Consider the following 22,841-nt stretch of genomic DNA (forward strand, 5'->3'; position numbering starts at 1 on the left):
GAATAAGTAAATAGAACTTCGACGGAGCACATTTTGTCAATGATCATCAAAAAATTCTATTGTTTGCTTTACCTGTTTTGCTAAAGTAATCGGCACGAAGAGTAGTTTATGACGAAGCCTATCACTGACTGTGTTGATCGTTAAGGCGAGACGAACTGGCAAATACGAAGCACCAGTCGTGCGAAAAAATTGCCCACGGTAACTTGTGGTTGGCACGAACGCACACATAAAACTAATTTTAACTTAGGGAAAATCACACAAATTATTAGAGAGCATTTACCATCGGAACTTACCGACAAACAGGATCATCGCAAATATTTAGCGATATTTTTATCGTATCAGAAATAAGCAGTATAATTAGTCGTCTTCTTCCTAGCTAGCTATTTATACCATTAACGAATAGGTTCACTTGTCCAGCTATTGTAAATACGTTTACCAAGGTTTAATTACATATCTGATAGTATCTTATCATGTAATGCTATGATAAAGTAAGAGGATTAGAGTTTTCAATAATCTCCATCTTTTTGATTTCCATTTATAGTAGAAATTATTGCAAAAATTACGAAAATGCATAAGGCATATTGTTCTTGACAGTCTTTTTTAACTAAACTTTCCCTCTAAGAACTACGATAACTTGCTGGACATTTGAGATACACAAACGCAAATCCACTGTGGGCGCCGTAGACTATACCGCCAGGCGACCTCGAACGCAGATCTATACCACACCAGATAAGTAGGTAGAAATGATTTCGGCAGTAAACAAAGTACATATACAAGTCAGCCATCAGAGTAGCTACGTCACAGCCGAGAGCAGTGTGATCTATTTAGACGTCAACGGGCAGATATATAAATCACAACGAATGCCATTTTTCGGACTATAAAAGCAAATTCATATTTACCTATAATTTAAACTAATAATAACACTAACTTGTGTGATTTCTTGCCTTATATGTTTCCTTCCTGTCAAACTTAGTGCCGCTAGGTAAATAAGTAAACGGGAGTGCGGCAACCGATTTCGGTCAAGCATAATTAAAGTTATAACTTTAAAACAAAAGAAGCTGTGGACATACAACGAGTGTTTTTGGAGCGCAAGCTAAAACAAGACGTTATGTATTGGACGTAGCAAGAAATTCGAGTAAAATTATGGTAATGACGCGTGGAGGCCCGTTCTGTTAATTACCGTATCTCTGGAGATCCGCGTATATAGTGACGGTTTTGAACAGCTATCTCCGTCCTAAGAACTCATTTTCTTGTTACCCCTATATCTCAAATGAATTCTCCAAGTTTCAGTGTAAAGACACAGGTTCTGGATGCTCACGTTTATGTTTGAAAAATAATTTAGGCTAAGTGATAACGATGCTCTTAGGACCCGCCAGGTGAACCCTTCTGTCACGTATAAGCGTTTTGATTACTATTCGTATTGTTACCAAATGGAATCAAGTAACGTCTGCTTATTTCGAAACGAAGCAACTAATTACAAAAAACTATTTTGAATTTTTCGGGGTTAGCTATCGGGGTGTTTTCGACCACATTCGGACTATCCCAAGTTCTTCCTAAGAATGGCTCCTCGATCTGCCCCTGGTGTCAAATGCATTTTTCTCATTAACTTCTTTTTTAAATTGCACGACTCAATTCCATAGACGTTCGTTGAACTTTTGTGAGGAATAGTTATTTCCCGTGAAGTCGCTATGACTACGGCCGTATATTGTGGTGAATCTAGAAACGCATGTTCACGCTGGATTTTTGTGACTATTTATTTTGTGTTAGAAACAAAATGTAGTATCTTTAATAATTAATGACCTCACTCATTTGTAGTTTCAATTTCTGTTTGATTTTTCTAAACTTGGAAGTCATTAAATCTAAAACAGTCAAAAACATTGGACTAAGTCATTTTACTGAAGTTCATGAAAGTAGCAGCTAGCTAAAGATAAAATGAACTGCACTTACCGACATGAACTGTGTGTAAAAGTTAACTTAGTGCCAAACTACGACAAGAGCTTCAGGGTACTCACAAGTGTCAGAGTTAACTAACAATGATAGGCGAACTGCTTCTGTGCCTTCAGGGTAGTATGTATACTTCTACTCGTGAAGTTCTCGTATTGGAACTAACAAAAAATAAGTGCTTCGGAAATTTTTCGAAATTGGAAAAAAATTAGCACCAATTATTGTCACATATCGAAATTAGCAAAGGTGCTTCACGCCAGTTCAAGAAACTTGAAGTTATGATCAAGTTTGGAAATAAGTTTAGTTCGGGTTAGACAATGCCTCATGCATCACTGCCCTTTAACACACTGAGGCTCTGAAGAAACTGAACTTTTTAGCGTATAATCACGCCTTTGACTACCTCACAGTCTCGTGTGAAACCGTATCTGAATACGCCAATCGTCTCATCATTAATCACGGTTATCTAATGTTCTTCCAATCTCACGAATAAAAGTTCGCGCAATTTCATCTAATGAAAATGAACCCTCATCAATATCAAGAAGACAAAATAAGTCTCCTAAAAGGCGGATTTTATGTTAACAATTATCTGTTGCATGACAAAACGGTATGTAAATGTTGAGTAAAACGTGAGTTCCTTGAAAGCGTATAGCAAAAAATGAAAAATTGACGTTGCTATTTTTGGCTACGTATCATGTTCAAGTTTAATTGCTACACCCAACAACGACCAATAGCGCGAGTGCGAGTGCTAGTGCTAAAACGAAAAGGACTGATAAAATTTAGCATACTTCGGAGGGTGGGAATCAGCACGCTTAAATCTTCACCCTTACCTAACTACTTTCCGCATCGATGAAGACCGCGCAAGGGTCCGTCGAATATATTGACACTGTTTATAGACTAGCCATCAATCACTTCTGCGTTGAGGGATAACAGAGTATAAGAAGAAAAGTTTTTGCTATCATAAAATAGTTCTTGTACACCATATGAGTGAGCACATATATACATAGATTAAGTAAAACAGTTTACCTTCGGTAAGAAGATGTGTTTCTGTATAAACCGTATTTTTTGCTAATAGAACCTTCTCTTACGATTTAATAGAGATTGCCGGTTTGCATCGTGTACGATTCATACGATTAATAAATCATACTTATGACGATTGAACAGTATTGATGAGTTTCCGTAGATTTTCCTTATTCTAATAACGGTCGTTGCTATTCAATCTAGAAAGCTGGACGTATATAATCATTTAGAAATATATATTCAATAAAAGATGTTATAATAAAACGTTGGACTATATTTTATGCTGCGAAATCTCTATTGACTATATCTTCTTATACCTATCTGCTATATTCCATTGACGTTTACGCTGTACCTACTTGGAAGATCAGTACGATTGCCATCACGTCTCGATTCCAAACGCTGATTATATGAACGTACTATCGCCTTGGATGATCTCAGTTATATACTACCTGTTATCTGATCTTCGTAGATCTTATATAGTCGCATATGGAACGTTAGTTCTCCTAGGTCTCGCTTTCCTATTCAACGTCCGTGTCCTCTTCTGCGCACGGCGACACCCGTTCAATTCGAACTGAAGTCCAGCCATACAAATTATGTAATTTAAGGACTACTGACAGAGCAGAAGAGGACGGCTATAAAATAACTGTATTCTGAATGATTGTAAGCAAATGTGCAGCTGGTTGTTCAACGCTAGATGTGACGATACGTAACGACGAAAGTAACAGTTACCCGCGTCGAACTTTGTTACAATTTATTTTTCGCAAAGATTAGTGTTAACGCCGGTCTTGCTAACTTCTTTGAATGCAGAGCGAATCCAAATTAGCACAAACACATAATATGGTAGGGTGCAAAACGCACGGAAAAATTATTTCCGAACCCTATCTAGTTCAAGTACCTATGTAGTGAAGGGATCTGAACTAACATAAATAGTTTCATCATATTACACGTTTACCGTAAAGTTTCTATAGAGTAAAAATTTGAGCTGATAATAATTTTCCAAAATAAAGAGAAACCTACGTGCGGGTTTGCTTAAGGCTATTTTTCCTTCGCGTTCTCTTGCGGCGTATTTGACAAAATAGTATCCCAAACTCAGCTTTTTTGTTAATATGACGATTTAAGAAAAAACGCAGCTTACTTCATCCAACAGCTTCAAAACCGCCACCCCTATATGAACGTTTTTCCTCTCGTCTGCGAAACATTAATTTGAAACAAAAAAAAAAAGTGTCGAACTCTATCGCTTACCTGAAGGACAAAGTAGCTGAGACGCAAAAATCGCGTGCTGGTCCTAGTGCAAATGTTTCATATAAAGGCTCACAATTGATGTTTTATGAATTTTGAAAAACAGGTTACATAGAATGTACTTAATATGCCTACAGGTCTATATTTTCTCGTTGTTATCCATACGCCAAGTTAATTATTATAGAGCCACTTAAAACATCTCATTGATGATTTACCATAGTGAAGAAGTCGAATGTATGTAGTTGTGTCATTACGACTTACGAACATATCCGTTTATCACAAAAGTTATTCGAAACACCAAAGGGTGTTCTAACCTAACCTTTAAGTTTTCCTCAGCTTGTTGTCCTATGATGCTCGTCCCGAAGGTGCAGTCACTCTGCAAATCGTAGCTTTCTCTCGCTCTTTTTTTTTCGACTGATAAATGCTGACCACACGCAGATAAATACCGCTTCGGGTAAAGGTCTTGGTAACGGGTCAAGCCCCGAAGGACCAAAATGAACTGGGTCACTTGTTGACCTTGGAACGAAACGAAGTTTTAGAATTGGACTCAATGACAACGCACCTCATCAGACCGCCTGCTCACGCGCAGTTACGTGCTCAATGCAAAATATGGTAGATATAAACAACGATTTCACCATACATAGCACTTGCTACAAACGGCGTACAGGTAATATCAATAGGTGTATGGATAGGAAGATAGGTTCGTTAACGATCCACTGAATGTCATCCAATGCATACAAACCTGAAAACGGTGACAAAGAAGCGTATTTTACTCTTGTCCGTTTATAGACTTAATAAGTCTAATCATAGAAGCTATTGGTTGCCTCCAACTATGCCAGTAGCAAGCAATACAAAGAGGGTTGACCAACGAAAGGTCGCGTCCTACATTTACACTCACATATTTCCGTTATTAGACTATTTAAGTAGGTTTTATGTTATCTCACCAAAGTATCACACAACTACGTCAAAGAGAGTGGGTTATTAGCCATGGTCATGCAAAAGAAATGTGATGTTTTTTGTGGCTCAAAAAATTAAGAACACCTAGTTATGTTAATTTGCAAATAAGCAAATTTATATATTTACAATCATCGCCTGGCTTCATGTTTATGATACAATGCCATTACACGGATGGTGAGATCTCAGCAAACCTACAACACTGTATTCTCAGAACACTCGGATTCGGTGTGATTTTAGCAGCTTATCAAGTTTAAGGTCGTATAACTTGTTCTATTGCGCTCCCTAGGCAAGTTGTGTAAATTTATTAAAAAATAAACATTGTATTAGGAACAGAATTTCAAAAATGCCAGGCAACAGCTTAAACGAATATATATAAAAAAAAACGTCAAATACCACACATGGATGGAGCTGAACAACGTGATATCCTTTATTGCAGAATTCCTTAGTGATTTTTATTTCTTAGATGTCTATGGGGATGATGTTCTCCAAAAGGTTCTCAGATCCCATAGAAAAAAAATGATGGTAAATAAACCTTGGTTTTGTGTCGTCGATGAACAATAAGCAAGCGGTTTTTGTACGGAAGAAATCTTTGGTTACTGGAAAACGAGTGAAGTTTTAGAAAGTTTGATACAGCACAGTAATGCATAAGAAATCTTGGCCCAGAAAATGGGCTTATATAGATACAAAGGTTTAGCAACCCATTTTCTTTCTTCATAACTTCATTATCCGAACGATGCTTACAGCAGTAAACTTGGCCTTTTACAAAAACTTTTGTCTTGAGTGACCTTATGAATGAATAAAATCTTGTTTAATCTGATGTGTTTAATCTTTATTGATAAAGGTATATAAGAAACTGCAACGAATTTATGCCACTTGTGCCATTATTTTTCTAGGAACCAGTTTAGCCCGTTTAAAAAACCTACTTAGAGTGAGGACAATATAAGAAATGACGGTATGTTTACCTTCGAATGGTATAACTCTTCCTTAAAAATTGAAAAAAAGAATTGTTTCTTAAAAAAAATTTAACTGGCACACTATATATAATTATTTCGTATTTCAACTTCGTAAGTAATAACTTAACCGTATAGCTTAATATCTTGAGGCATCTTACAATTTTTAAGTCTGTTGTAGCACAATAGAACTAGATTTCTTATAATACGAACAAATAGGATATAGAAAACATTTTGTAATCAATAGCCTATTCCATATATCACCAATAGCCATAAAACGCGTTCAGGTTCCATTCTTAATCGTTTTTCTAATATCGCTTCATACGCAAACGCAGAGACTGCAGTAGCATATAGAATTATCTACCTTAAGCGCCGGGTATAGCAAATAATCTAAACTTTGCTTCATTTGTCTCTCATTGCACTGCCTCTAGTTTACATATAGTAAGTACCTCAAGCATGGAAAACCCACGAGCTACCCTCGAGGTGTTCTTATAAGGCTGTCTTGTAAGCTGACATTATGGCATTTCATCAACTATATGCGATCTAGACGGTTATGGCCGCTATGTGCAACACGCTTCCAGCAGCTCGCGAGCTGGGTCAAATCAGTGTTACATAGTTTTTCTTGGCTTTCGACAGACCAACCTATCATTCACGTGGTCTGGCTTTTGATTGCTGGTGTCTGGCGCTCGTTGTCCGACGGTTGCTTTGCATGCATTCGATCCGGCATAGACTTAAGTATACGTCAGAGCGGATGAAAGGTCCCAGGAAAGGGTGCCCCCTTCCTCGTGAAAGTGTCGTGGACTTCCGTTTTCTATGCCGACGCTCAGTACGGCAAAAGAAACGTCGTCACTCTCAGCAACGTATCGGCTCACATCGCAACTGCCAGTGCAACGAGCACTACGGGAAGTTGCAACTTGGAAGGCTTGCGCTATTCACAAGGAACAAGTTAAAAATGTCGGGTGCTTTCAACCTTCGGCTTTTAACCCAGCTTATATATCTTCCGAAATGAGTCTGAGCCCTATAAGCAGGCCAGAATCATTTAGATGCTCCCCGGCACTGAAACGACAGTACCTCGTGCGGTTCTGCAAGGACATACAGACTAACCTACATGTATATAGATGGCCATACTTAGAGGCAAACAGACAATAAGCGAGTTTTTCTTTACCATGGGCCAGCAGGAGCATGTTACAGGAAATGTGTTTTTGAATCTCTGCGTTCTCTTCTTTGACAGACGGTGCAAAGCCTATTACGCTTGTAGAAGAGAACAACGCTGGTCTATGATTTCATATTCGAGAGACGTTGGACCAGATAGTTTGGCCTTCGGACTCTCTTTGCCGTTATGCCCAGGAAGTCGTGTTCATGGGCGTGCTTTGTGTGTACATTTTTATTATATATTTCGAATGACCTGGCAGTGCTTACGACGTACAGGTCAAACTACCAATGAAATGCAGACTAATCCTGCAAGTTCGCATATTTTACAGGTGATTTTATATTCATGAAAATACCTTGCGATAAGATGCAGGCGACCTAAAGAAGGTACGCTTTTCATATTTGCTATACGATTTCTTTGTTTTCTGCGAAAAGCCCTGGCGAGCTATGTACAACGTAAACCTAAAACAACATCACTACTTTGATTAGAAGCTCAGTTTACTCTTTATTTCAAAAAGACGGAAGTTTCTATAAATCGTCAAAATGCAAACATCTGATTTGACCAGATGCCTTCTACTATGTCCTAGCATGCGAATGACTCAGGCATTCTAATGGTCCTCCTTGTGCTGATTTTTACACCAGCCTCTTTTTTCGGCGGTTTAAATGGAGACTGTTTGCTTCACAAGCATAGAGTTAGATGCCCGACGAATAGTGAGACGGGTAGACCGTGTATCGACTGAATTCACTGAGGAACCCGCGCAACTGCTCGTCACAACTAGGGGAGAGTTTGACCTTGTTGCAACAAAATTTCATACATACGTTACATATGATTCCTTCTAGAGCATCCGCATTCGAAACGGTAGAATCTTTTAACTATGTATTTTAGGAACTTATTACAAAACTGATAACAGCATTGCTTCGAAATAACCTTGTTCTCATCCGTCGAATACGGTTACGATATGTATAGCATGCACGGAAGTGCGTACTGTGGAACCGCGCGATAGTGCTAGCTTGGTATTCTATCAATGTGTTCAGTTCATACGTTGGCAAATACGTTCTTATCGTAACTGCCAACCGTTCAGCCAGCAATAGATTAGGCAAATCGATCAAAGGGTTAGCCCCACAACCCTGACAATTCGAAATATCAAAGCTGCTAGCGATGCATATTTAAACTAGCCACTAACAACACTAACTGAGGACACGGAAGCTCGCACTGTGTAAGCGTCCGTACATGCATGGCTGGCAAGTAACATCTGCACGTACATAAGGCTTTTTTAGCGAGCATCACAAAGCGTATATAGAATTTTATTGTATTTTTTTCTTATTCAAGGTGTGGCCGTCGAAGAACATTGTTCAACTGACATATTTTATGAATACATACATGTGCACGATGGCAGACTCAAACCGATAAGTTCCTAGACTTCGCATCTAGCTATTGTCATGTAGCTGACGTGAGCGCGCTGTTAAAAGACGCAGTGGCCAGCACGATACCCCACTTGGTTAGCTCGTCCACTTCGAGCTCAACAGTGCGCGCCTCTGCAGCATGGGGACGTGTTCAACCTTGAGATTATATGAGCCTAACTATAATGAAGTGTACGACGAAGGGCAGGGACCAGGCAACGGACCAACCAAGTTTTACCCTCTCTCGTAACGGCGCCACCATCGGCTCAGCATTCACGGCTGCTTGACAGTCACGTGAAGAAGTTACCTGTTTCGCCGAATTCAGTGTTCACGCTCAGGATTCTCGAGTTCACTTCGCGTGAAAAGCAGTCTAGCATTTTTAGTGACGTCGATTTTTATACTGAACAGAATTGGTGAATTATATATGAAGTGTTTCGTTTTAAATTGCTTGCGAGTCACTAATAACTGTGATAGAAGCTGGTGTTAGGATCGATAAAAGGTGGCGTGACAGAGGTTGGGCAAAGTGACGTACTAGTAAGTGAGCGTGTTGTAACAAAAGTAAAAGAAAACATCATTAAAAGAATGGATTGAGTCCCACAGTAGCATAGCAGTCGTTGCGCAGATAATGTTCTCTAGTGACTAACTAATCATGAATCCAGACTAGTGAGCAGATGGCGGCGTTGGTTCAAGCAACAGAGTGATCGTGGCTATCCTATAAACGGTGAAAGCATAGCGTGCTGGTTTCTGAATCACTCGAGGAAGTGAGGTACTACGCAGCACGGCCTTCGGGAATTTACGGAAGGCTTCGTGGCGTAATACGATGTGATCAACCAGCTCCTAAACAAATTATGCATTTTTCTTTCAATCACTGCCTCCAGCATTTACAGCGTACGCGTTCTACAACCAATGACTCCTGTAAAGGTCGTTAATCCACTAGAGAAGCTGAATCATATATCGTAAGTTCGATTCACATCGGATCGTACGTGAAAATTTTTTATTTATGTAACATTCGAAATTCATAAACGTTACTCGCCATAATCTTCGAAATATACATAAACACTCGAGATGGCTCATAGTATTACTTGAGCTTACGTTCGTTGGGTACTATTGGATTTACTTGGAATTAGAATTTGTTCTACGTTGAAGCTTTACTATTATTATAGTGGCAGTCTCGAACGTCGTCTTTGCTGCTATGGCTCGATAGTCTGGCCTACTTAGGACACTCGCCTAATACATGCAAAAGCCAATAGCTTCTGATCTAGAGGCTTAGGTCTGACATGCCTTCAGTAGATTGTGACACCTCTAGTTCAGTCTACATACGGCAAACGATAATAGTTTGCAGTCCGTGCGAAATAAAGTCGTACGTTACGGAATCGATCGGTACGTTACGGAACCTAGATTCTTGAAGCACAATCGAGCTACTATTCTTTAGAAGCATATTTAAACTGAAACAGCCAGTTGTGTTGAAAAAAATTTTTTTTTTGCTTTTGGAAACTCCTTTCGCAGCCAATCTTGATGTCTGCAGAAGGCGCATTAACTGCAATAAAACCATTGTGGTTTCTGTGGTCTGATCCCGCAGTGTACAAATTTTAGTTATATGCTACTTAAAGCTTATTCTAGTTTACCGATTGAAATTTTAATATGCCTTCGAGTACCAACGTAAATACCACGTCTGCCACTAGTTACTATTATCCTGGGAATAGCTATGATTGTTATATGTGGCTATGACAAAAAAAATCTCGATAATAACTATATAATGGTTTACAAGTGAATAAAATATATGCAGTTAGTGCCGTAATTACTCTTTATTTAATGTTAAGAGCGCCTTCGATTTGGCATGAACAGAAATCTTTATTGAATAATATATAATAAGAACAGAATATTAATCTTAACAGAAACCGAGGGACTACTTGGGGTACCAAGTGCATTTTCGAAGATCGACGAAACGCTCGTATGAAGCTTCAAGATCCGTATTGGTCCACTTTTCCTCTTTCTCTATATTTACAAGCTTTGTCCGCTAAGAATCACGATAAGGTCAACTAGTAAAAACAGTCTTTTTTGAAAAATGGATGATGACACAAAATAAATATGCACAGTTAGTATTCTTTAAGCCTTGTGATCACCTAAATTAGAATACGACTAAGTGTATACTAAAGTCCACTAAATTCAGTTTGCCTGACGAATATGCAGATTCATTGCCTTTCGTATCTATAAGGACAATTCCGTGACAAAAAAAAAAGCTTGGCCATTATCAGGACACTGTGATGTGTGTAAAGTTCAATTTACTAAGGCGGTTTTGGGATGTGTTGCTCGGCAATTCTCGATATTTTAAAGCCGAACAGGGAACAAGTTGCGGAAGTAGCAAAGTAGATAAAATGTCCCCAATAAGATAAGGGAAATCTTACTTTTGAGTTAAATCAGCCGTATTAACTGTATTAGAGAAAAGTAAACAGCTTCGTTTGGATATCTCTTGATATGGAAGAGCCGGATATGCACGACTTCTACATAGTCCTAAATAAGGCCTTGACAAGTAATGAATAACAGGCTCCAAAACAACATTGGTGTGGGACTAGTTTCATCTATAGGATGCTTTTTTTCTACCGGTGTGTATTTTGCGAGAAAATACGCATTAGTAATTTGTTGTGTACAATCTGTGGCCATGCTCGCGTAATGGGTTCTATGCAAGTGTAGAAGTCGTGCTGCGGCCATTGGTACAGGATGTGGCTGGCGACTACCATATTTGTTCGTTCGCTGGGTCGCTAAATAGGCGTCAAGCTGACTGTTCGTTTGGCTCCCCTGGCCGCCTCCAATGCAGCACCCTCTAGATTCCTTGGTCTCTTCAAGACCTCTTCGTTGTCGCCTCCCTGATGGTTCTAAGCTGCTTCTCCACGTGGCTCATTGAATGTGTTACAGCTACGTGGAGAAGCATCTAAAAGCCGTCAATTACTTTAAAAGGAGGTGCGGTAAGGTTGCTGCCTATCCTGGGAACAGGGCATCTCTGCCAGTACGCTCCGTTCGGCGTACATTTTGCCTTTGTCCCTGCTTTTCACGCCTTCTTGTTTCGCCACGGACCCATTCTTAACAACACTTTAACGTCTCTTTAACCACAAAGCCCTTCTTTGTTCGTCCTCATCCTTTGTTGATCGTTCACACTCCCTATGTATCTTATTTGCGCTCAGAACTGTGGGTTACACAGGCCTGCGCCATGCGGCAGTCTTTCTACTGGGGTAGCGCTCGCCAAGCGTATCCACGCTATAGACCCTTCAAAATAAAGAAATGCAGTGGCAGTCTTATATTTCGCACTAGAACACATTTATTACACGAACGAAGCATATTTCCTTCAGAGCTTCTTACTTATCTTCGATTCAGCAAGGCCCCATCTTGCATTAAATTACGTGTTTAGCGTAACGTAAAAGCAAGCATTAACGTGCAAGATTTTATGGCCAATTCACTTTGTCAAAAATACAACAACAATTTAATTCCTCTAACAGGGGTGAAGATAAATAAGTACGTACAAAAGAAGAATAAATTAATGTTCCTATAAAAATCATTTACACCGAAATCCCCCTTCGCATTGAAAATAGTGTCCTATTTGACTTACTTTTCAGTTTAAAGACAACAAGTTTCCGTTAACGATTATCCATAAGCTGCAAAAACAATGCAAAGTGTTGAGTTTTGCCGAAAATAATGTTTATGTAGGACGAGAAACTAATGTAAATGTCCCCATACAGTTGCTTATTAAGCAGAACTTTCCGTTCGTCCGGGGATCGTCCTTAACCGCAACAGAACAGGCAGTCAAACATAACATTGATATTAATTTAGTGCTAGTTCAGATCAAACCCCGAGCCGTTAAGCTAGGGAACGATGTGGTACGAAAAAAAGAGCAAAGATTTTCTAACTGCGACGTTTCAATCGACAATATACAGCGAGACCATAGAATTTGCATAATGATCGCATTTACAGAACGTACTGCACGAGCTATTCTGTTAATATATATTTTGGCAAATTTACAGACTTCATCTAATCGGCTGCATCAGTGAAAATAAAAAACAAACAGGTGCATGCGTACGGGGATAACTGAAGCACTGGTCTTACATGTGTGTATTTGCTATATTCAGTGTGGTCCATTTGTGCTGCCAATATATGTAAAGGAACCTACCCGCATTCGTTGAATGCATCTACCATGTATTCAAGGGAGCTAGTTGTTTGCGTGTAATCGAAAAATAAGGTTTGTCCGAACTTCAAGTTGAATCAATACCCTTTCATAAAAGGGGGCATGAACGGAGCTTCGCCCAATTGCTGTTTATATACACGAGTGTATCAAATGCAATCTACAAAACTATTTACAACTGAGAGTGCTAGAGCAAACCATTTGCAAAGGCTATTTGCACGCAGGAAACCTGGGAATAGTCGTGCTGCAGGGGCCACATTTGACGAATGGACGCGGCCATCGGCAAACAAAGGCCGCATTAGCTATAATGAGCTAGAACGCTTATTCTACCGTTCAGTTACGAAACACGTTCCCGTTGCAAAACACGTAATAGGAAAGAAGTCCTGATGAATACTTTATCCTTGCCAAGCTCTTGGCTCAGGTCTGTTTCTATAAGCTACACAGCTCGTCCCGCCTTTCTCGCTTTCGAATATCAGCACTGGGCAGTTTGTTAAAGCGTGTGAAAATGTTTAAAGCGATATGCGCTTCATTTAAGGTAAACAAATCTAGCATGCGCTAGTTAAATCCGCCTTTAAGTTTACACTGTTTTAGAGCTCCGCTGTAAGATTAGAAAGGTGAAAAATTCTATTCACCCTTATTATCCGATTGAGGTAACGTGTTTCGTCAAACGAATTGCAAAGCTTCTCCGGAACTATATCCTTCTTCAGCTTCTATACCTACTACACAGCGCCGGCCTCCTTTCTTCTCGGTGGAACAGCCTTCGTCCTACTTACTATTTAGTAGAGGGCATTCTAATAGAGATAAATTTGTGCTCAGTGATTAAGTGTACCACTTTGTTTACGAAGAGTGGGACTGCAGCGGTCTATTTTTCGATGCTCATAAGGTTTTCGATTATGTTATTCACGATACACATATCTCATATCCTGTCAAAGTGATATAAATGGCTTCGTAACTATTTACCAGATAGGTTCTTTGCAATTAACTTTGTGCGTCTTGCGGCTTAATGCCTTTTTCTAAAAGATCCAGTTCTTGTTCCTAACCCTTTTTTCCAAACTGGCACGGGTCTCCCTTTATTATTACTGAAGCATTTCCAGTCGACGCCTGAGTTACTCCGTTGTCTAGACGGAATGGATTCCTTTTTAAGTTTTCCTTCAATATTTATCAATTTTAGTAGCAGTATGTAAAACTTCTCAGTCGACGGTTAAGATTTCTGATTGATTATTGCTTGTTTATCTATCTCTCGAGTAAAGAAAATGCCCGTTCTACTCGGGTTCGTGTTTCTATTAAAAGTATCTCTGTTATTGATGGTAAAGTAAGTAAGGCCAGACACCTTTACGGAGTTCTGGACCTGCATGCTTTAGTGAGAACCAAACTAGCCTTCCTATTCCACAACACACCGCTGCTCGTTGAGGAACTAGGGTTGGACTTAAAGGAAGCAGTGTAAATAGTTCAGCTACAAGTGCGAACCAAAGATCGATCTGGAATTCGATTGGATGGGAAAAAATGACCAATTCCGCCTGGCAGGACAGTGGCAGAACCAATTAGCATGCCGTGTACTCGGTACACCGTCCACGGATTGCAGCACATTACTGGTCAGACACCCGGCGATCACGTTCCCGGAAACGATTGCCCCCTGCCGATAGTGCGAACAGCCCTGCACCTGTTGGTGCAGGGCTATTCGATACCTGCTGTTGATGATTTAACACGCCAATACGGGATATAGCAAACAGCGCCTACTTCGATATCAGGCTTTTACGACTATAGCTGTCTTCATTAGGCTATATATAACCTGTCTAACAGCAAGTGTGACTGCACTTCCATATTATGGATGTACACAATAATTATGTATACCTATGAAATGAAAAACTGCATTCTAATATCACGCTGAAGAGGCTAGTTAAAAATCCGTAACTTATTGATGACTGTAATACTTCTATCCTACTTAATCCTATTAAATGATTCGCGCTAAGGAAGTGCACAAGGCACTCAAAGCATTTCATAAAGTCGACATCTACCATTTTATTATTGAGTTCATTAGGTGTTTCATTCAGCAGTGGGTTTTTCACTCCTTTATTAGCTTTTTGTAACAAATAGCTACGTGTATTGTTATTAGACGGAACTAACGATCTTCGAATAGATCATAGGGTGGAAAACGAATTGCAAAGTTCCGAAGAGTGTCATACCATAGAAGACATCCGGTTGACATGGCAGCGGCACCTTTTACTAAGAGAGTTAACACGAGTTGCACTCGCTGCCACACCACCACACGATCTCATTAGATGAATTACGCGAAATTTTTATGGATTTAGGTAGTGGCCCTTATTGATATCTTCTGCACTCGAAGATAAAGCAATTCCTTGTCCTCTTCATCAGGATCTGCCTTCGATGGCTTGATGCAATGTGTAAAGGAACGCTTGTAAATTTCCGCCAGAAATTTCGAGTCAACGGCAGCCCAGTTCGACAATTTGAAATATACCGTTCGCATTTATTGATCTCTCCACGTGCGATCATGGATTCTGTCGATGACTATTGTAGGAAGGTGAATACTAATCTCAGTAATATAAAAGTGAAAACAGACTGCAATCCAGCTAAATAACGATGTAAAACTTGAATAAAAAAAAGTGCCCATTTCGAAGACGAATTAGCACGGCGCAAAAGTTCACCTTTATAGTATGAACTGTGACGCATGCAGACCGTAAATTTGCATACATGCGTATAATAACAAAATAAGTTAACATGAATATATCGCCCTTTACATCAGTAATATTTAATCATAAACAGCATTGCGTGAAAGAAAGCTTCGTATATGTACCTAGGATTCCCTTTTTAGTTCTATATTTGTGGGAATTTTTAGGTCTTTTTTGGCAGACTACATAATTGTCGATCGTTGCATCCATTGTCGCCGTAGCGTTAGAGATGGAAGAATATAATTGCTTGAACTTAATGACGCTCGATAACTTGAATGAGTGCATGCACTGATGCATCGGAATCAGTCCAGACATTCAACCAAATTGGCATCCGTCATACGAGTATGAAGGACTACCGGTGACCCTTCATTTTGGCTCTTCGATGTAATGGATAGTCCTGGTGAAGCATGCTAGTCTTGACTTGAACACATCTACCTCCCGTTCCTCACTCTAGTCAGGGTCTGCCCCTTGTTATTTTCACGAACAAATCGAGTATTTGCTGGTTGCACACCCTGATAGCCTCAAAGGTTAGAATAGATCAATAAGTCCTGCAGCAGCAATGGCCTCTTGCCTTCCTTTATCTGGCTTTGGACTGCCCTAAAGCGGAAAGGCTGGATACTGCCTCAACCTGCTACTTCGCTGTAGTTTTACCCTTCGATGTCGCAAAGGTAACTGATTCGAAGTTGGTACCACTGGAATTAGGTTTGTATGATGCCGCCAAGTCGTCCTGCTACACCCTTACCTCAGCAGCATACTTCTGAATATGCGATCCTAGCTATTGGCCTCGTGGGCGTTTGCTCGACTGCGAGTCTCCTTTAGGGCTTTTGTTGTCCACTCTCCTGTAGTGTTTTATTGTCTACTTTCCTCGTTGAAGCTCCTAGAATTGTCTCATTATTCCTGACCGTTAATCCTCTGTGATACTTTCGCATGCACCTACAGTTACCTTGGTGCTGCGGAACCTTTTTGTATCGGTGTCTCTGTTTGACACTGACATGAGGACAAAGGTGACGTACCCGAAGGAGGAAGACGAAACCGAAAGGATATTGACTGGCCCCATTTCTACACTTATCGGTAAATCTATGTATAGGTAAACATATTTCTATTGATTCTAACATCATATAATATATATTTTCGCTTAAAGTGTCCGTGACAGTCGCGTTCCAATGTCGGTAATGTTTTGTTGAATATATAAACGTACATTCTTACAAACGGCTTCCAACATATTTGCCAGCCCACTATCGTATCAAACCTATTTAACATTGTTTCATAATATATAACCCTCCCTCGGAAATTTAGCGAGGCTGACATTCGTGAACGGTGCTCGGATATTTCCTGTAGACGATTGTAACGAGCATGATTTGCTAAAAAGCGATCAAGGAGTTAGTAGATCGCATGAATGAATAGTAAAGACGACACAAAGCTAGTAGTTGTCCGTCGGATCCAGAGCAAAAATTTAGTTACCATTGGGTCTAAATGCATTCCTAAAATGACGATACGTCCCCCTTAACTAATACGAGCACGCAGCTCGGTCTACGTTAAATCTATGTAAACATAAATAAACTCATCGAATATATCTTACTCATTCTCTTCAGTTTATCATTATTAGTACAGATTTTCTCTATTTACAACATTTTTATATTAACAATAAACGATTACGGTATTCTGTCGGTATAATAGCTTTTTCCAATTTTTTCTCGTATCTAGCAATAGTATCTATTTTTATATAATATAGCTCTAAATTTTCCCCTATTTTACAGACTAGTAAAGATCCGTAAAGCGAAACAATCTTATCGCTAGGGCAAGGACGTTGAAATTTCCTTAGTTAGAATATTGATGAAGTGTCATTTAGTCGTTAGTTGTTAATTGCACACAACAAAATGCAACTATCCCAGACAAAAAGGAGTGAATAATTTAGGCCCTTTCGTTGGATAGCCTGTCGGCCACAGACCGCTTTTTCGTCCTATCCAACGTCACCTTAACGTTGTAGACCCACCAATCGACCGGTCGCTTAGGTCAACGACATCTAAGATGAACTGTACGCGCAGTTTTCCGCTTAATGATTTGTCCATGTGCAGTGGCCAATACACGTAAAAATATATGCATACGCATATAATAGATGTGGAACCAACATTGTTGGAGTCTGGGGCATCGGGCTACTACGCCGGACTCGTTGTCAATAACCTACCTTGACATAACAAAGGGTCAAGTATCCCAAGGGTTTGGCAGACAACTCTGCTCCCAGCAAAGCTTTATTATAATCATGGCAAAGATCACTCGCAAGCTTGTCACGATCTTGTCTCAGGGCGGGCCTCAATCCCTCGCGTGTGAGGACTCAGTTTGATTTTTGTTATTAAAATGCTATCTACTATTTTAATTGCCAGATACCTTTGACTGATACGAAGAAAAGTCGCACATGCTGGCAGTGCAAAGGGAACATTTTCGCTTTAGATATTTTACAGGTCGAGCTTACATTACGAATGCACCATTTATTGTATGCCTGCTTATGTTATGAAAAAGTCAATAAAGAATATTATACAAAATATATTCAACTGTGTGCAACGAGAAGGTTATGTGTGTATTCATACACAAAGTGCTCTTTACGTGGTTTTAGTATTCTTAACGTATCTTGGGGGGAATTCTAGGATCAGCGAAACTTTTATAATAACGGAATACAGTTCCGCAAGGGTTTTGGATAGACTAAGTGCATAAATGAAGTACATAGGAAACACGATTCGGGGTATTGCAAAAAAAAGTAAAAGAAGAAGTGCGTTGAAGGTAGAAGAAGGTGTTTAGGAAATCGCACCGAAGCACGTTTACGTTTAGGCTGAAAAATTGAACAACTCTAATTGGCACCACGCTGGCAAAAAGTTTGTAATGAGCATAAAAGTTTGACCGTAGGGTTCCCATGAGAGGCTACAAGCTGCCTCTACCGTATTTATCTCTGACTCGTTTTCTTATTGGTTTGTTGATTTAACGCCGATATAGCGAGATATTAGCGGATTCGTGAATGAGGTCCCCGGTAGGACTCCACCATGCGACATCGAGGCCATCTCCAGTCTGCCGCTCGCGCTTGCGCTTCGTTCGTGGCAACTTTAACTATATGGCATTTCGTAGGCACACCAATACATGGTAAGAATACAACCTATAGATTAATATTGTCTCTGCTACCTTAATGTACTGTTCATCACGCTTATCGTCAACCGCCTTCATTCCATAGCGAAACTATGACCCGTCCGTTGGCTAGAAGAACGGCAGCTTGAAAATGAATTCTCTTAAGATGGGCGCACTTGTTGCTATAACAAGAAGATGCATTCTAATAATCGTTTTCTAAGCTAGAGCGGCGGTGGCCTCTGACCAGCTTTATTTATTAGAGAACAATAACGAATGTTTTTTTCGGCGTGATTAAGGATGAATCGTAGATATGTAAAGAGCACTATCTTCAGGTTTGAAGATTTTCACTATCTTCTTTAATTTTGGTCAACGAACTATTATGAGGTTGAATGACTATATTATATATAGTCTTAGTAGGTAATGGAGCTATTACAGTATCCAAAGGTTATCGTATAACGAAGCTATGTTTACTGTCGACTCGATTATGAGCCAGATCTTATATACGCTGTATATGATTCACTTTATAAATAATGTCCAGAAAATAATCTTCGTGCCAATATACTGAAATCAATATACCTAAACGTTTTGAATCAATCCAATATTGGGCTTGCCTTTATGATTTTTAGACTTCAAACAAGCGGCATTTTTTTCCTATTAGAGTGGCCGGTGCTAAGTTTATTTGAAAGCGGGTTAGCGTCTGCCTATCCCCGTGATGATGGAATGATAATATCTTATGTTACACTAGAATTCTAGGCGTAGACGCATTCCTAGAAGCCAGAGCAGTAGAAAGAGCAAAGATTCCTTCAGATAACTTATATTGAGTCCCCCGCAGATCTTAAGATTAACATTATCTTAAGATTAACATTAACAGCTGTGTCAAGGCTTACCGTGAAAAGAATAACCGAGGTCCAGCTAACGAAAGAGTCCTACTGACCGTACTGCCAGAGTACGCTCAAGGCAAAACTATAATTTAGTTAGAAGAGAGTTTCATAAAGCGTCATTATAGACAAATCCACAAGTTACCATTTCAATTACGGGTAAATGTGCAGGTCTGGCGCCAAACATCGACTACTCTCACAACATGCGCATCCTCCGTTTACCAAAATCTACCCCGGTCGGCACTATCGTCTACAGGCTAAAAGGTGATACCCGATATAGAATTTGCCATAGAAGTCCTCTGATTGGCCGAAAAATTGTCGTTATAGACGAAATTAACTAGGTACCTAATGAATTTGTGAAGTAGCTTTCTACTTCAGGATTTCCTATTGTGTTTTACAAGGAACGTCGCATTACTATTTTATAAAGCTGAACTTACGCTCTGGTGACGATACTAAAAAAGAGGCAGATTAAAAGAAACAAAGGTTGATTTCATTAGGTTCAGACTCGCATACCACAACGCTAAAATTCGGAGCGCGGAATCAAGAAGGTCGAGAATTGCTCGAATTTAACTCCGTTAACATTAATCAGGCGGACGTTATCCTTAAAGCGCCACTCAAGGTAAGCTTCATGGTAGAACATTAAAATGCACGTTATCGTGCATGCTTACACTGTAGGAAGTAATTCGGCACGTGCGGTCGATTTTTAATTAGGTTACAAATCGTCACGATTGATAGCGGAATGTACAGTGATTCCGCCTGGAAAAAGATGAACCGACAGATTTTTAGCTAACATTAAAATGTAACTATGATATTTGTTTATGACACAGACTTTCTCATCTGCCTGATTAATATTGTTTACATTTACAGAAAGAAAACTATTCGGTTACATTATTTGTCACCGATGGAAAGGAGGTAAGTAGTGTGCGTACATGCCCTTTACCAAGATGACGCTGGTCGGGCAAGATTTGTTGCCCGTTGTCATGTAAGGTTTTACGACCCAGAATTCGCATCGTGTACATTATAGCTGATCCAAAGTCTGCTGAAACTATTGTTCCCATAGTAAACGGCTTCCTATCGCTCAGCCATAATATAGTCCACCGAGTGCAGACACAGTAAGCTACATTTCCCAATACTGATTAAACTTTCCTTAAAGTAAGAAAAAATAACATATAGACGCAGTCGACGGTGCATCTGCATTCAATGCGCATTGTAAGGGCATTTTTCAATGATGATTACAGACAACCGAAGTAGATTCGAGTATCGTGGTAACAAACGGTTCACTTTCTAATCCGTTTGTAAACACAGAGACCGTCGTAAAAGTCCCCGAGGTAAGTTCTTTCTCCTTTGAAGTATAATCGTCTACGAGAGAATTGCTCGTTTAAACTTACAATGATAGCAAGTAGATAGCTAGCCGTTTGTGTATTTATATCGGTCCTTATGAAAGCAGAAAATTTTGCAAAATCCAACGGCTTTTAACGAGTTTTTTAAGCACTTCACACCTTTCATTCTATGTTAGAAGTATGCTATGTAGTCAATGTTGTCCGACGAAGCTTATAAACTTCATTTAAAACATTTGAATTATAGATTTTTGTCACCCTATATTGGGGTGTTCTTAATGCAATTAAATTTGAAGAGATATCTTTGAAACGGACATTTCCATCTGCTCCGAGAGATAAAGCGTTGAAACAATAGTTTATTGTTCTATAACATTGCTTGTAACCGACTCCATCTAGAATCGATATTCTAAAATAAAGCTATCTGCACGCTAATAAAATTACGCTAAGTAAACCCTCGTCGTGCGAGTACGTTACTTGTCTAGCTATGTGTATGTCCATACCATCAGAAAAATCTATTTCTAACGTCATTTTCTAGGCGGTTGTTGTCGGTAAATCTGAGCCCAGCACTAATTTCGTATACATACTTAGAAAAGCCTTTCAATGATTACCTTTATAAGTCCACAACAACTACTGACCTTTCTGCTCTCTTTCCTCTTGCGTCCTACAGTCGGCTAAAGTACAAGAATTATCATCTAGTTATTTACTAAACAAGGCTAAGTCCATTGATTCTCAAATTCAAAAGTCGATCGCTGGCCATTTTGCATTCGCAAACAACAGCGAAACAGAAACAGCGAGCAGCGAATGAAATTGTGCTACCTGGTTTGAAGCTAGTACGTTCTTGTCAATGTAGTATCTGACAGTCGCTACTGGCTTACCGGGTCGTGTGCATTCTCTATTGAGATGAAGAAGGTGTCCCTATCCATAAATCTTTACGAGGCTCCGAGGTTACGGATGATCAGAGCACCGGTCCATGCAAGCCACCGATCGTCCGTGTGTACGTGTTCATCTGTGCGACTTCGTCCGTTGTTCTATTGTTCAGAGGTAATTAATGATTACCCGAATTCTAGGCGAAGGAATCTATTGCGTTGCAGTGAAACTGGCCGAGCGGCAGGCAACAGTGAACACGGTAACCAGTGAGACCGCGTTCTTCTCCGTAGCGGCCCGCGCTCTACTTGTGCGTCCCGCGTACAGACACGTACGCACGTTGACCCGCGTTTTCTCTCAAGCTGGGTCTCAAAACATCTTCCTTGTTCTCAAGTAATTTTTATGTTACTGCAAATATACGATCTCCCCTAGAGAAAGCAGCAATTGAGGGGGGTCAATGCTATATGGCCAAACTGCATCTATAGTGTTCGGTGCTAAACAAGACTGCGCGAAGTAGTATTAAAGCTAATGACTTCGAAACAGCGTAGAAGATGGTCATAATTAAACGTAAATTAGCATTGGATGCAGACAGAGCGACCTCTGTGACAGGTAACTTCATATAAATATTCGACCTGCGAATGACAAAACAAAATTTAAAACATTCTACGTTACCGTAGATATTTCAAGTGATTTTTAAAACTCAAGATTTCGCGTTTTCTAAAGTTATTTTGAAAATATGAAATTGCGCAGTGGGTTTTGGGTTACGAATCCTGAAGAACATGCATGCGGGTTTTAGGCTATGAACCCTGAGGACTATGTATATGGGTCTTAGGTTATGAAGCCTGACCACTATACGTGCGGGTTTTGAGTTATGCATGACTTGCACGAATGATTCGTGTTCAAGGTGTTACAATTTGAATTATGATTTAATTCGTTTAAAATATTCGTTGCAACTTGGCCATATGTTAAGATACGTATGAACGTATAGTGTATTGTAATTGGGAAGTCCTTCAGAAACAAGCAGAAGTCGATATTGCTGCCAATTGCAGAAGTTTCTGGCTGCCTCTAAACATTGGTCCACGACCGAGAGAAGTAACGATCGGCAGCAGATGTGCATGTGTACTTTTGTGATTAGT

General features: G+C 39.8%; 1 protein-coding gene across 1 annotated transcript; it reads left to right on the top strand.

The window, feature by feature from the left end:
* Window positions 1–8,980: 8,980 nt before the first annotated feature.
* Window positions 8,981–22,292, top strand: LOC147753106 (cadherin-related family member 1-like). The gene is made up of 6 exons (XM_086969482.1): window positions 8,981–9,613; window positions 18,501–18,644; window positions 19,676–19,768; window positions 20,002–20,123; window positions 20,372–20,416; window positions 20,743–22,292. The coding sequence occupies exons 2-6, from the start codon at window positions 18,548–18,550 to the stop codon at window positions 20,857–20,859; spliced, it is 474 nt and encodes a 157-aa protein (XP_086825608.1). The 5' UTR covers window positions 8,981–9,613; window positions 18,501–18,547; the 3' UTR covers window positions 20,860–22,292.
* Window positions 22,293–22,841: the final 549 nt, after the last annotated feature.

Source organism: Varroa jacobsoni, unplaced genomic scaffold, assembly GCF_002532875.2.
Source record: "Varroa jacobsoni isolate VJ856 unplaced genomic scaffold, vjacob_1.0 scaffold_740, whole genome shotgun sequence".
NCBI lineage: Eukaryota > Metazoa > Arthropoda > Arachnida > Mesostigmata > Varroidae > Varroa > Varroa jacobsoni.

Excerpts from the sequence above, each read along its gene's own strand:
- LOC147753106 (XM_086969482.1), top strand. The coding sequence starts at position 18,548 with ATGCGACATCGAGGCCATCTCCAGTCTGCCGCTCGCGCTTGCGCTTCG. Across the intron at positions 18,645-19,675 it reads CGTAGGCACACCAATACATG|GTCTGGCGCCAAACATCGAC; the intron begins GTAAGAATACAA and ends GTAAATGTGCAG. Across the intron at positions 20,124-20,371 it reads TCCTTAAAGCGCCACTCAAG|AAAGAAAACTATTCGGTTAC; the intron begins GTAAGCTTCATG and ends TTACATTTACAG.